This window comes from Xiphophorus couchianus, chromosome 7 (assembly GCF_001444195.1).
Source record: "Xiphophorus couchianus chromosome 7, X_couchianus-1.0, whole genome shotgun sequence".
NCBI classification, from domain to species: Eukaryota; Metazoa; Chordata; class Actinopteri; order Cyprinodontiformes; family Poeciliidae; genus Xiphophorus; species Xiphophorus couchianus.
Window position 1 is genome coordinate 35,424,788 of NC_040234.1, and position 15,707 is coordinate 35,440,494.

Consider the following 15,707-nt stretch of genomic DNA (forward strand, 5'->3'; position numbering starts at 1 on the left):
TGTTCGGCCCTTCACCACACTACAAAAGTTTTCACAAATTTATTTTTCCAGCTCAGGATTGAAGGGTGATGCAGTCTTAAAAAAGTCTTTAAGTGAAATTAAAAAAAAAATTACAGTCTCCTTATTATTTAATTTAATTTCATAGTAAACAAAACCTGAAAAAGACTTTTAGTCTGTTCTCAGCAACACACTTTTAGTGTAGGTTGCTTTTTTAGTTGCCCAACACATCTTGTTGCTAAGAATAAACACAAAAACATCCAGACAAAAATAAAATAAAAAACACAAATATTTAAGATATAGCTTTTAAACAAGTTTCAGATTTACAATAAGTTTCCTTTTTTAATCAAGATTCTTCATTTCGGTGTTTTTTACATCATTTTTCATCCCACAGTAAAAAAGGTCCATCCTCTTTTTGCTACATTTGATGTTGATCTTTATTTTAAATCCCTTTAACGTAAAAACATAGATTTTTAAAAATGTCAACAAATTTTACTATTAGTTGCCTTTTTGCAACTTTAAAAATATTGCAGACTTTTGACTTAGACAATTAAATTTTTTTTATTTAAATTTCCTAAAAGTTTTACAGAAAACAGTATTCAAAGGCTTAACTGCCTTTAAATGTTACTAAAATTAAAAATTAAGAGAATTTTTTTTAAGTTTAACCAACATTAATCAAGTTAACTTAGCATAAAATTGTACATTTTTATAACTTTGAAACTAATTTAAAGTCAACTTTCTTCCAAATTATGTGATTGAGTCTCAATGAGAAAACAAAGGTTTTTGGACATTTTACTGAATTTTCAAAATTCATAGAAAAATGAAAATTATATAAACTTATTTATATAAAATGATTTTCTGAAGGGAAAAAGCTGGAGAAAAGCTCAACCTTCATCCATTTGACGTCAACGTTGTGTCTGGACAGCTCACAGTCGAAGGAGATGACCGACCCGTCAGGAACTTTCTGGTTTTCCAGCTTCCTGACGACGGTCACTGGAGGCTCTGGAGAGGAACAAGATCACTTATTAAAACCACAAAAACATATTTACATATTCATATTAGCTGCTATATTTGGACTGATCTTCTGCATGTCATCAGCAGCTCACAGGAACGACGCGCCGGAGTGAGAAAAGATCAACCTGAGAGAACGAGCCGAAGCTTCTCATTGGACGGTTGGAGGTTATTTTCTTTGTTTGCAACAGGAGCCTGGATGAAGGCGCCACTCCCTACTACTATCATGCCTGTAATGGCTGCCATTCGGCCACAACTGCAGCTGCCACCTGAGGTTGCAGCAAAACGATTACAGTTCGATTACTTGGTTCGTTAAACCTGTTGTACAAAAGATAAAAACAAATCAACGGGTTTGCTTGGACATAATCCTATATTGACGGATGCATAAGGCTGCCATTATGCCTGGAACAGGACCAGAGGTCGCATCACAGGAGTTGCAGGCAGTTTCCAGAGCATCCGACAGTCAGCTGAAGGGTAAAGGTCATCAGACACAAAGGCATTCCCAGCTGATGAGGCAGACAGAGGTCGCGTGTGTCTTTAAATGAGGTGGGTCGTCATGTTGACAGGTGTGAAACAGCTTGGCAGGTAAGGTATGTGGAGGCCAGGAACAACTAAAAACACCATAAAAACCATTTTATGACAAAACAACTTCACGTTTACATCTTTATTTGTTGTATTCTGACTTTCTCCATATCTTCTTTTTTATTTTTTTGTGGAAAATTCATGTAATTGTAGATATTCTCGTAGAACATGTTTAAAATATTCTTTAAAAGTTGATTGGTTAGCTGAAATAGCTAGCAGCAATGCTACAGGACCTGCTATTGGCTGGCATTTGAAAAGCAGCCAATCCTTGCTACTGATTGACTGAAGCCTCGATATTGGACTTGAGGAAGACCCAGGATGTTAGTTTGAACTAATAAAAAAGGCAGCTATAAACTGTTTTCTGTCTTAAGTATTCATAGATTGTAGCTCCTTCAGACTAGCCAGCAGCAATTAGCAAACACCTGCTGTATTGTGCATTGTGGTTCCTCTTTTTTGCCTGAAACATGTTTTGGAGAGAGGTAGTAATTTATTTGCCAAAATCTCCACTTCTTTCTTTCCAAATGACATGTTAGTCAAAAAAAGGCTTAGGAAGTATTTTAGGAAGGTGCTGATCTGTTGACCTTCCTGTGGGTTTCCTACCCTTCACAACAAGCCGAGCCGACGTCTTCAGGTTCTCCACGCTGAACACGAAGCTGCCCGTGTCTTCCACCGACAGGTTGGAGATGGTGAGGCTGTGGACTTCTCCTTTGGCGCTCATTCGGAAGTGGTTGGTCGGCTTCAGCTGGATCCCGTTTCTGATCCAGGTTCCCGGGACGTTGGCGTGGGACAGCTCCACCTCAAAGGACGCCGTTTCTCTCTCCGTGGTTTTAATGTCTGTCAGCCCACGCTTGATGCTGATTTTTCGCGCTGTGGGGCAACAGAGCACAAAAGACAGAAACTTATCAGGAATGGTGTCTCTTTCTTTTACACAATGGGTCTGGAATCAGTCCAGCTGGCTGATTTTAGCCACTGACCCTCAAACAAAACCCAGGTTTGAAACTGCCAAGTTTTTTCACTTATTGTGTGAATACACAAACATTCCCAGTGGAAAAAATGAGTGTTTATTTTGGAGACCTGATGACAACAACCTTAGTTTTGAAGGCCAGTGTGTAAATTTAGACGCAGTGAGAGTAGATCAAACTTCAGAGGACGTGCCAACAGCGGCCCAAAGTCCCAACTTTCCCCTTCCCACCTGCACAAGTGTTGAAAGAGCAGCTTTTACTTCAGCCACTCGCCTGCAGACCGCAGCCTGGGCAGCAGAAGCAGGAGGAAACCCTAACATAAGTGCATCTTAATTACCACAAGATGTTTAACGGCGCCTCAACGTCAACCAGGTTTTACGTCACCAAGGAAACCTTTACCGAGACGACAAGAACAATACGTCCTCTCACTGCAAAAACAAAAGTAGTTTTTTGACTAGTTTCTATTGCAAATATCTCAGGACACTTAAAATCATACATATAATGTCCTTCATTTTCATGTTTATGAATCTTTTTATTAGCCTTTTGAACTGACATTGATTTTCTTCCCCACTCAGGCAGCTGATTGTTCAAGAAATGAAAATGATATTTTCTGTTGAGTCTTCATTACCCAAATAATGTATAAATAATCACAACACTTTGACCTTTTTGAATTCTACACATAAAAATAAACCAAAATGTGTAAAAACTAAAAAAGCTACTATAGCTAATAAATACTAAACTAAAACTAATTAATAATAATAACTAATAACAACTAGGAATTACTTTAATTTCCTTCTATCTAAATTGAACATAGAAGCAAATTTTCAGCAAGATACATAAGTTTGACTTAAATCAACAATTCTTTAAAATTGATTAAATAGTTTCACTGGCTGATTATTTAGCTTTTAAAAAGATGTCAGTGTCAAATTTATTTCTATAGTATTTTTAAAAATAGGTTTAAAATGGCCCCAAAGTTCTGTACAAAAACGAACAACAGAATAAGTTGATGAAACGAGAAAGAGAGAAAAATACTACAGAAAGTAATAATAAAATAAAACAACAGTAATGAGTAAATAAAACATCACAACAGAAAAGTTACGTTATCAGGCTTCAATCAAGACATTTTTCCGGCAGTGGAACTGGAACTGGGTTGCTAGGTAACGGGGCTGGGCGTGGCTGGGGTTGCTAGGCAACGGCGCACTGCTGTTGATTATGACACAAGTAGAATATTCTACCAGTGGAACTAGAACTTTTTCATCATTATTACAGAATTATTAATTTAAAATAAGCAGCTACATTCAGTTTTATCTCAAGTGTTAGAAGGTTTATAAACTGGACCAAGAATACTTGGTCAGATTTGGTGGGTTTTTTTGCAGTGCTTGAGTCTGATCAGGCCGACCTTGTTCTGTGTCTTGGGTTTGGTTGGGATGTCACCTGTTGGTTGCCATTCCATCCCAGTACATGCTGCCTCTGTTCCCAGTAAACTAATTACCGCAGGGGGAGTTGTCGGTAACGGTGGTAAACAAACAGCAACAGGACGTAGCGAGAACACGAGGACACTCACGCTCCACGGCGAGTTGGGCCTGCGTCCGGTCATGGAGGGTTTCACAGCTGTAGGCGCCCCGGTCCGCCGCGGCCACCTGGTGAACGGTCAGGCTGTGGGTCCGGCCCCTGTGTTTCAGGGTGTACTTGGCGCCGGGGTGGATCAGGATCCCCTGCCTCATCCACTGGACCTCTGCCGCCTCTTGACTAACCTCCACCTCCAGAGTCGCCTCACTGTACTCCTCAGCTACAACTGCCGCCATTTTCTTTGTGAACAGCGCCTGTTGCTCTTTAAACGACAAATACAGATTACAGGACAGCAGCCTCTAACATTTAAGTGTTTAAAGCTACGGTAGGTAACTTTTATTTTCATAAAGAACAATATGACCTTTACATATTTGTAAGACTTGTCACCATGTTGTGACAGTTTGTTTTGAGACAGATAATTTATGGTGGAGCTGAAGAAAAACAACCAATCAGAGCCAATTAACAGAACAATTAACAGTGGAACTGGAAGCCATTTTAAATATGCCAAACAACCAAAAACAATAAATAAGATAGAAATGAAAATCTAAACACAACATAGCGCTGTCAATCAATTTCATGTACCACTGCTCAACGTGCTAATGGCGGAAAAACAACTTACCATTCATTCACTGTGATCGGTTGCTATGCTAACTAGCCTTAGCATTCTTCTTTTTTTCTCCCTCTCAGTGACAGCTACGCTGTACGTAGACCAGTTGCCATAGCAGCTGACTGACAACAGCTCCACTAATGTATCAGGATTCAACACCATTTCCCACACAAAGAACAGAGGATTCAGTCTGTTACAGTTTTATGTTTTCAGACTTGATGTTTATTTTGAGATTATTATTAAGTGATCGTTATGGTAGATTAGCTGCCGCTGCTATTAGCTAAGCTAACACAGCAGTGGTTGATTAGCTAATTTAAACACCTGCTCTACTGATGATCTGTCAGAGTTGGTATGTAGGTCGCCTTTTATTTATCTTTCAAATGAACCGAAACGCATCAAATTCCACAACACATCTGCATGTTGGGGTGGTCAAAGTCAAGCTAGCATAACTGTCGCCTTTCCCTCTCCGATGCACCATGTATAAGTATAATTTAGTATAATTTAAAACTTATTTTGTTGTTCATTAAGGGCCAGAGGAGCTAAACGTTTAATTAAAGAGAAAAGCAGACAGTCTGTTGTTTATGAGACATGAGGAGCTCACCTTGGACCGTTAGCTCTGCCGCTGACTCCAGGCCCTCGGCGTCAGCCGTCACTGTGCCGCTTTCTGACACCAAGCAGCTGCTGATGCACAGCATGTGGCACAGACCATTACAGGAGATGGCGGTACGCTCGTTCAGAGCGACGTCCTTTCCATTCAGACGCCAAACCAAGGTGGTGTCGGCCGGTGAGACCACGCACTTAAACACGGCATCTTCTCCTTCACGGATGGTGATGTTACGCAGCTCAGCGATGAATTCCACAACACGGGGGGCTGAAAAATCATCGTTAAAAACCTGTCACGTTTTCAGGTAAAAATTTACATTAAAGGGGATGTATTATACAAAATTCACATTTTTACAGTTTTGTGTTTCCAGTTGGGTTTCTACTGCTTCTGAAAACAACACAAGCTTAAAAAAATACGAACTCAGCTGTTTTTTGGCCTTATGTTGATGATTTGTTTGGTGTCTGGAAAAAGAGCCTTTAAAAAAACCCTTTGAAATGTAACATCACAAATCAGCAGGATCTGACCCCTCACCTAGTGACCCCAGCTGAGCCCGGCTCGTCGCCTAGCGACCCCAGCAGAATTCCGCCCCATTACCTAGCAACCCAAGCTGAGCTCCAAAACGTTTGGCCAGCTGGTTTTACCGCTGTACAATGGCTGCTGAACAACAAAAACACAAAATCTTACCAAGTATATTTGGTCTAGTTTCTAGTGCAAATATCTTAGTTCACTTGAAACAATAAGACTAACTTACAGTTAACTTTTCAGGAAGATATAGCAGTTTGTTTTACCCCAATAATTCCTTAATATTGATGGGAAAAAGACTAGTTCCACTGGCATATTATTTCACTAGTAACTGTACTTGTTCCATCAATATTAATTAATTACTGACTTAAAACAAACTCCAATGTCCTGCTGAAAAATTACTTGCAAACCAAAATGCTTCTAAGAGTTTGTGTTTTTACAGTAACGTGTTTTGTTGTTGACTTACCGTACAGAAGCCATTTCCTGCATTCTCGTTGGTTGCACAGAAGGCTCAAGTAATGCTTTTCAAAGACATATGGTTGAATAATTGCAGCCATTTTTATGTGAGAGTGTAGGAGTTGAGTTGGGGGGGGCATAAACAGCAGCAGCTTATTTGGATTTAAAGTGACAGGACGCCCTAAAACAACTAAAATATTATTATGTAAGAGTCATTTTGAACAGAAAAATATAATGAACGTGTTTCGTATGGCCTATCGATCTATTCTGACCTTTAATCACTTGAGTTTGAGGAATGAAGGTGACTTACTTTCTATGCTGACAGTGGCAGCTGTTCGGTCGTCTGTGGATTCACAGACGTATTGTCCAGCGTCTTCGTCCGTCAGCTGCTGGATGGTCAGGCTTCGCTCTCGGCCTTGGGCTCGTATTGAGCAGCGGCGACTTGGCGTCATCTCCTTACCGTCTTTCAGCCACTGCACGTCTCCTTTAGGCTTGTTCACCTCACACTGTAGCGTAAGAGTTTTACCTTTCAGAGAGATCACATTCTCCAGACGTTTGACAAACTTCACCTTCATTTCTGAAAAAAAAAACAACAAAAAAAAACAAAGGATCACAATTATAAACATTTAACAAGCAAGTCAGGGTAAAGGTCACAGCAGAAGGCGTTCTTACCTTCGACTAAAAGAATGAAATACATTTCATCCGTGCTTACGTCACAGACATATTCTCCAGAATCTGACAGCTGCAGAGGATTAATGGTGAGCTTATGAGTTTTACCCTCACTGGAGATATGAATGTTGTCCTTATTCAACAGCTGGCCGTCTTTCATCCAGCGGATATTAGCTCGTTCGCTGCTCACAACGGCACACAATGTGACGCTCTCATTCTCATAAGCTGACATGTTATTCTTTCCTTTTTTATTAAGAAACTTGGCTGGGGGATCTGAGGGAGAAAAAAAACAAGTTTCTCAAAGAATTCAAACAAAAAGATATGAAGCTACAACCCTGAAACGTCTAAATGCAACTGAAAACAATAGAATAGAATAGAATAGAAGTACTTTATTTATCCCAGCAGGGAAATTACTTCGCAGTTACAGCTTAGAGACAAGACACAATAACAACTACCACTGAGTAGTAGTTGTAGATAAAATAAAATAAAATAAAAAATAAAATATAAAATGCAGCAATAAGAACCAAGTTAATGCTACAGTATGTAACTTTTATAAAAAATATTTTTATTTGTCATATTTGTTGAAACATTTGTTGAAAAAATTTAATTGTTTATAAAAAAATCTATGACAGTTTAGTAAAATTAATTTCCTCTCGTCTCAGTGCTAACTAGAAACAACCAATCAGAGCCAGGAGGCGGGTCTTAGCGCTGCCAATCACCATCCATTTGTGAATGCTAATGCTAGTTAGCATGTATGGAGCTAAATTAGACTCAGAAAGATTCTCAAAGTGTAGAGTAAGATTTGCAGGTGTCCAAAAAGATCTAACAGACTAAAAGGAGTTGTATAAATGTACAACATGATTCATTAATGTGCAGAACACCATGAATAAAAGCGTACCTCAACATTCACATGTGTAAGCAGTTTGTCAAATGCACAAGTTGTAATAAACTATGCATACAAATCACCAAATACACGTTCACGGATCACCAGCTGCGGGCGGATCGGCTCGCTGCGTTTTCCACTTTTGAGACTTTCTCAGATATCCCAGAAGAAAAGCTCGAGTATCTGAGCACAATCAGACTTGTTGGAAATGTAGTATTTTTGACTTGGCCTACAGTCCAAAAACAACTATATTAAAGACTTGCAGTAAAGTTTCTGTAAGTATCGACTTTGTGAGCTGCACTGCTGAAATACGCACATTTAAACGGATCTTTTTGCAAGTCTTACTGTAGCTTTGTGAATCTTTCTGAGACTAATGTAGCTCCATAAGCATAATCACAGATGACGGCAGATAAACGTTCTCCTGTAACAGGAAGTTGTTTCTCCACTATTAGAACATTTAGCAGCGAGTACATGAGATTGATTGACAGCGCTAAGCCCCTCCTCCCGGCTCTGATTGGTTGTTTTTCACCAATAGCGGTTCATTTCTTACAGTACTAGCAGCTCAGGAATTAAGTGGAGGAAATTTATTTTTTCCACAGATTTTCTGTCTTATAAACTGAAAAATCTTTTTTTTGTAAAAGTTGCTGCAGCTTTAAGGGCCCAGAAGGAGCGCTCTGATTTACCCTGAACCTCCACGACTGTGACCAGCTTGTCGTCGATGGCTTCACACACATATTCTCCAGAGTCTGAGGGCTGGAGCCCGGAGAGGACGAACTTCCTCACGACGCCGTAGCTGTCGATCCGGATCCGGTCGCTCGGTTGGAGAGCCTCTCCGTTCCGGGTCCACTCTACGTCGGCGTTCGCTCTGGAAACTTCACACTCCAGGATGAGGTCGTCTCCTGTCACCATCACATGATGCTCCGGGTTCCCAGAGTTCCCAATAATCTGCACAGGAGGTTCTGAACATAAACAGTCACATTAATTAGCCTGGAGATGAACAAGGAGGCGTTACACAAATTTTAAAAGTTCAGGCTTTTGGCTTTCTCTTTTGATCAACACATCTGGTGTTCATTAATTTATTAAAATTGCGTATATACTTTTCGATAAAAGTGACCTAAATCTTTTGTTTTATTGCCCAGAATTGACAAAAAAAACCCCCACTGTATTTGCAGTTAAAAGTTAAAGTCCTAACTGGCCATTTTACCTGTCTGAGCCTCATGATTAATATTTTTGAAGGATAATTTTGTTTACAGAGATTTTATGATTCAATATATTTATGGTTTCAGTTGTGTTTCGATTTTTATTCCCATTTTATTTATTGTTTTTGTTTATTTTGGATATTTAAAATGTCTTCCGGTTCCAGTGTTATTTGTTCTGTAGAAATTAAAGTTTATTAATTTTTGATCATTATCATGAAAATGCTTAAAAATGAACTGAAAAAGACAATATTATCATTCAGCACAATAATTTCTGGGACAATTTATCATCTAGCAAAGTTTGTAATCATTCGTTAAACCTTCAAAACCCTTTTTATGTTTTGGATCTACAAAAAAACCCGGCTACTTATTTTAATGCAGGGTTGTCCAAAATGAGGTACGGGGGCCATTTGTGGCCAAAATGTGTTTAAATAGTTTTTATTTTAATAAGGCAAAAGTCTGAAGCCCCTTTTAAGTTTTGGATTTTTACTGACACACAGATTTAATAAAAACTGTTTATTGTTGAGGAGGTAAAACAAACAGTTTTAACTTAATGAATTTAAAGTTTGGTCATTTTGGCCCCCGGGATAAAACGTTTGGACACCCCTGGTTTAATATATTGCAGCTAAATGTTGAGTAAGTAATAAAAAGTCACAATATTTTTTATTTTCATTTGATGACAATAATTACAGTGTTGCTCTGGTGTCAGAGGTCAGCAGGTTTACCTCTCACAGTGATGGTGAAGGCCATCTTGTCGTCTCCTGCGTAGCAGCTGTATTCTCCTGAGTCTTCCAGGCCGGCGTTGAGGACGACCAGCGACCGGAAAACGTCCTGCTCTTCGCAGCAGTATCTCTGGCTGTCGTCAATCAGCTGACCGTCTTTGTACCAGCGGACGGACGCGTTGGCGTTCGACAGCTCACACACCAGAATGATGTCATCTGAAACTAGGAACTGCTTTTCTGTCTTTGCATCAGTTTTTCCAAGGATTCTTACAGGCAAATCTGTGAATAAAACAAAGTATTGATCTGTTATTACCTTGGCTATCAATGAGAAGTCTTAGGGTGAATTCACACCAGTCCTGATTAATCCGCTTCAACTAAACTCCAATCTGTTTGTCTAGAAAGTCCGATTCATTTGGGGAGGACTGAATGCTAATCAAACTTCTATAAACCTCGGTCTTGGTTTGGTTTAAGTGAACTCTGGATTGGTTTGAACACAAATGTGAATGCCAAACGGATCAGAAACCGCTCCAAAAGCAGGAAGTGGACTACAGCACAGGGCATTCTGGGTAAATACAACCAAACAAGAGAAATGGCTCGAGGTCTTTAGCCAAAAAGAAATCCTACAACTACTAAAACCTGACGCCTCAATTTTTGTTTGCATTTGGTGAAGAAGGAAGTTGTGCTCAGTGTTTTCTTCAGAGGATTTTGATGCAGCGCCCCCACAGGCGAGGAGGTGAACAGGTTGCTCAAAGGGTTTGGTTGGTTTGACTCACCAACTGAAAATGTATCAAATGGTGCAACTTTTCCCCAATCAAACCGAATCCACTGGACTATCAGGTGTGAAGACGTCCTTAAAGAATAGAGTCCATTTTTTCTTTTGACCAAAACTGAACATTTTCTTCATCTATTCTGCTACCCTGATAAAACCAAAACCCACCCTGCACTCTGACATTGAAGTCCATCACATCGTCCTTCGCGTCACACACGTATTGCCCGGCGTCTTCCACCGTTACAGAATGAATCGTTAACTGACGAGTGACGCCATCTTCCAGGACGGTGACTTTCCTGGAGTCCTCCACTTCTTCTCCGTTCTTCTTCCAGGTCACCTCGGCGTTTGACCTGGAAACCTCGCAGTCCAGAACCAAAGTCTCACCAACCACTTTCTCAACTCTGCTCGCCATCTTCCGTGGGCGCATAAACCGCACAGGAGGTTCTGCACATTTAAAAACCCAGGAAATGTCAGAAAATGAAAATACTGAAGTGGATGGGTGATCTTTACCGTCTCTTTACCTGCTATGTTCACAAAGAACGTCACAGAATCGTCTCCGGTGTCGCACACATATTCTGCTGAGTCTTTGACCGTCGTTTCAGGGATAATGAGCCTCCGGTAGACGCCGTCCACCTCCAGGAGGAGGTTCTCGCTTTCCTCCACCTCCAGTCCGTCTCGATACCAGCGCACCACGGCGTTGGGCCGAGAGATCTCACAGCTCAGGACCATCCGCTCCGAGGTCTGCTGACACAGCTCCATTTGGGACTGGCTCGGCGACAGAATCTGAACCGGAGGCTCTGGAAACGGATATGGACGCCTTTTCATCAAATCAGTTCAAGATAAAGTTGGAGCCGCCTTAAGAAATTAGTGTTTGGAAGAAAATATACCAAATATTTCTAATTCCAAGGTTGGAATTATGCAACTGGATTATCTTACTTGTTTTCTCCATTGGACAAGAACATTTTAAGGATTGTTTTGCATTAAATCAAAATAATAAAGTTTATTTTGGTAACACATCATGAAAACACAAAAACTTATAAAAACATCAGTCATCAATTTGAGAAGCTAGTAAACATTACATTTTGATCCAAAATATTGGCAATTGATCCAGTTATTAGTAATCAAATCAACTCTAAACATTTGGGTTTTAGTCTAGATTTAAAGGATTTCAGTGTTTCGGCTGTTTTGCAGTTTTCTGGAAGTTTGTTCCAGATTTGTGATGTATATAAGCTGTATGCTGCTTCTCCATGTTTGGGAATTAGTCTAAAACATTTGATGAGGCAGAGCCTCATGGTGTATCAGGTAAGCAAGAGGCAGTATTTTCCAACGAACACACCTGGCAAAGATGTTTGACAAGCTAAAAAATAAACATGTACAATGAGAATCTTTGTTTTTCTTTATAAAATTACCTTTATTACCCATCCCTCTTACACCACAGGCTATAAAAGAGTTTACCAATTCTATTTTTTCCAGTAAGACAGAAATCTACAATTATATAATTTCCCCAGCCTGGTAAAAACCTTTGCTAGTTTTAGAAGAGGTCCGTTGTGGGTCGATATTTACACCTGAAGCCAGACTTATCCACCGATCTCATATCCCTCAGTAAAGGTCTCAAAATCATCCACTGTCCTCTTCTGGTCTGCCGCCCCACCAGGTCGTTTCCAGTCAACAACAGTCGCCCGTCTGTTGCCAACTCAGAGATTTTCTTGCTCTACTGAGCAAAATTTCAGACAGAAAAATTGGTATTGGGCGAAATCAGAATCGGGCTTCTATAAAGATTGGTAATTGGCCAGGAAACTGCAATCAGTGCACCCTAGTTTTCCTGCTTTGCTTTGTCCAGAGAGTCTGGACTGTCGGCTATTGACAAATGATTGCTCGTTGGAGGCGTGGCCCTGTTGAGGTTTTAAACAACTCGATCGGATTTCATCCAATCGCTGGCATTTGGCCATGATTTGACTGTGAAGGAAGCTATGAAGCTAACCAGATATTAACTAACAATCCATTCATTTTGGTCCAACTTTAATTGCTCAGTAATAACTGGCTGAATAAGAGCACCGGTTTCACTTTCTTTAGGAAGATTTCTTGACAGTACTCAGACATCTAAGGTTGATCTATGCTTGACACGCCCACGCGGCGCCGCAGGGACAAATTATCTAATTTCAGCAACTCATACAGATTTTCCACACTGCAGACCTCAAACGTTTTGTAAATACTCAGACAGTTCAGAGCGTGTCTGAACTGTCTGCGGTTCAAACAACCAAATGTGAATTATTGTGGACCAGCAAGAGCTTCTTCAAGTTTGCAAAGACAGACATCTCTGGGGCTTTTTTATTTCTAAACACGCTGCCTAGTGTTGTATGGTTTCCATTAGCATCGTATGCTGCCCCCTACAGTCTATCTTTAGTATAGTGGGGATGAACTGCAGAGAACAAATGCTGCAGAAGTTGGGTCGCCCTCATTCTGCGTTCAAACATAAACCATGCCAGCTGCTTTGAGGACGAGCTGCTCTGCTATGCCACTTGGAGCAACGTAGCACAAAACTTTAAACTGAAATTCAAGCAAACAAAATGCAAACTTCCAACAGCAGAATCAGAAAATTTACCCGTAATGTTAAGATGGAAGAATATGGAATCGTCGGCCGTGTCGCAGACGTATTCGCCAGAATCTTCGACTCTGCTGGAGAGGATCTTCAGTCGTCTGTACGGACCCTCGTACTTGAGCTTGATGTTCTCACTCTCCTGCAGCTTCTGGCCGTCCTTGAACCAGCCGACGGCTCCGTTGGGTCGGGACAGTTCGCAGCTCAGGATGATTTCCTCAGGGACGTGGCGGTCCAGGTGGACGTCCTCTTTGGGGTAAACTATCATCACAGGAGGCTCTGGGGATGAAAAGTGAAATAAAAACACATCAGATTTACGTTTCCTGGGAATGTGTTTCCTGAAAGGTGATTTATTACCTCTTATGTTGACCTTAAATATTAAAATGTTGTCTCCTGTGCGGCATGTGTATGCGCCGGTGTCAGACAGTTTGGCTGAATTTATAATCAGATTTCTCTTGGCGCCCTCGGCCTCCATTGATACATTAATGCTCGGTTGTATTTCGGTTCCGTCTTTGTACCACTGGACCACGCCATCAGTTCTTGAAACTTCACACGACAGAATAAGCTGCTGTTGCTCCACAGCGGTTCGGAAAAGGTCCTTCTCTGGGATGTCGGTGAACGTTACGGGCGGCGCTGTGAGAAACAGTCAGAAAAGTTCAGTGACCATCGGAAATTCAGCAGCTTTTCTTCAGCAAATTCAGACTCACAGCACACAGTGTGAGGATCAGAGTTAATATTCCTCTACAAACCGAAACCAGAAGCAATGCGTTGGTGTAAGAAGGCGGGTGAAAACATTAAAGGTCGTGGATATTTCTACGAGCGTTGAAGCCGCAGTATGTAACTTTTATAAAGAAAATGTTTTTTTTAACATATTTATTCATGTCACCTTGTTGTTTCAGTTTATGAGATAGAAAATCTGTGAAAAGATCAATTTCCCTGAGTTATTGCTGTCTGAAGAAATGCACTAAAAACGTCCAATCAGAGCCAGGAGGCGGGGCTTAGCGTTGTCAATCAAACTCAACGCTATCTCTAGTTATAGTGGGGATGAACTGCAGAGTTCTCATACAACATATAAAACATAAAACAGATTATCCATCATCAGTGGCTATGCTAACTAGCCTTAGCATTCACGACATGCTATGCTAGCAGCAGCGTAGCAGAGAGCTATACAGAGGGTGATGGACAACACTAAGCCCCGCCTCTTTGCTCTGATTGGTCATTTCTAGTTAGCACTGGGAAAACAAAAAGGAGCTTGATTTTTACACAGATTATCTGTCTCACACCCAGTCATGTAGCAAAAAACAATAAATCAATTGATCAATTAAAACGACCTCAATAATCTCCATTGGCATTGATTTATCGTTTTTCTATCAAAAACTGGATGATAAAAGTCTTCAGTCGGCTGTTTTGGTCTCTACTAAACCTTATTTTGAAGGATAATTTTCTTTACAAAGATTTCATAATTCATTTTATTTGCTATTTCTGTTGATTTGTTTATGTTGGATATCTAAAATGTCTTCCAGTTCCTGTGTTAAATGTTCACTAGAATTTAAAGTTTATTCATCTTATATTATTACTTTTCACCAATATTACTCTTAAAAATGGTCTCAAAATGACAATATCATAGTTTAGCGACAGGTTCAACAAATATGTAAATAAATAAATGTTTGATGAAAGTTACATACTGCAGCTTTAATGGCGTCAGAATAAAATCTGTTATGGTGTAAATGAGAATGATCATGATTTGCTTTCTTACATATTAAAGGCCGTGAAGATGTCAGGAGGCGGGGCTTAGCGTTGTCAACACAACTGAAGAGTGAAAATAACTTGCCAAGATAAAGCTGAGCATATCACCTTTCAGCTTGAAATCTTTATCACCGTCATCAGCCTTACATTCATACACCACAGAGCATGATGACAGGGACGACTCCATAACCAGAGCTCCCTCATCGGGCTTTGACTGGACCTCTAAGCTCGACTGTATCCCGTCCTCATACCAGCAGGTTTGGACTGCGGGGTCTGAGATCTCACCATGCACTCTGATCAGGTTTCCTGCCTCAACAGATTCGCTCCTCTCAGCCTCTGAAACAGCTGAGAATCAAACCCACGGTACAGGACTTTATGTTCACTGAGCAACAACCAGACAGCAGTCAGACCGGTGGTGCAGTGCTGGGCTAACTAAGGTCAATGTGTATCAGGAAACACAACAAGGTTGGCTGAGAGGTTAAAAGGTTATTGGAGCCAGTCCAAAGTGAGTCAGATTCTCACAAACATGTTAGTGCTTATCTTTCTGCCTGTGAAACAGCAGATTTATTTAAAATAAGCTAAAGTCTAAAGCAGCAAGACCAACGTTAAAGGCCATGAAATCCTTTTAACGTTAAAAACCCAGAAAGACCTTCAGCAGAGGCGTCAGCAATTCATTTCCCAAAGGACAGCGTGAGCAATTGTACGTATCTGAGTTTCCATTACAAATGTGCGCAAAACTTTGTCTGTATTCGAAAAAACACAATTTCGCAATTACGGTGTTTACATTAAATAAGAAGTTAATTTGAAAATCTCACA

General features: G+C 40.4%; 1 protein-coding gene across 13 annotated transcripts in view; it reads right to left on the minus strand.

Moving 5' to 3' along the window:
* obsl1b (obscurin like cytoskeletal adaptor 1b) overlaps nucleotides 1-15,707 on the minus strand; it is a 49,697-nt gene that overhangs the window by 9,274 nt on the left and 24,716 nt on the right. For 11 of the 13 annotated variants that reach the window (XM_028022919.1, XM_028022922.1, XM_028022925.1 and 8 more), the window contains 13 exons: nucleotides 15,000-15,236; nucleotides 13,503-13,778; nucleotides 13,152-13,424; nucleotides 11,071-11,346; nucleotides 10,718-10,993; nucleotides 9,784-10,059; nucleotides 8,546-8,821; nucleotides 6,983-7,252; nucleotides 6,621-6,887; nucleotides 5,330-5,599; nucleotides 4,117-4,383; nucleotides 2,191-2,457; nucleotides 887-999 (listed from right to left, as the gene is read on the minus strand). In XM_028022919.1, coding sequence (XP_027878720.1) covers nucleotides 887-999; nucleotides 2,191-2,457; nucleotides 4,117-4,383; nucleotides 5,330-5,599; nucleotides 6,621-6,887; nucleotides 6,983-7,252; nucleotides 8,546-8,821; nucleotides 9,784-10,059; nucleotides 10,718-10,993; nucleotides 11,071-11,346; nucleotides 13,152-13,424; nucleotides 13,503-13,778; nucleotides 15,000-15,236 — 3,344 coding nt within the window. The remainder of the gene's footprint in view (nucleotides 1-886; nucleotides 1,000-2,190; nucleotides 2,458-4,116; nucleotides 4,384-5,329; nucleotides 5,600-6,620; nucleotides 6,888-6,982; nucleotides 7,253-8,545; nucleotides 8,822-9,783; nucleotides 10,060-10,717; nucleotides 10,994-11,070; nucleotides 11,347-13,151; nucleotides 13,425-13,502; nucleotides 13,779-14,999; nucleotides 15,237-15,707) is intronic. The other 2 variants (XM_028022923.1, XM_028022921.1) reach the window with 1 other exon arrangement.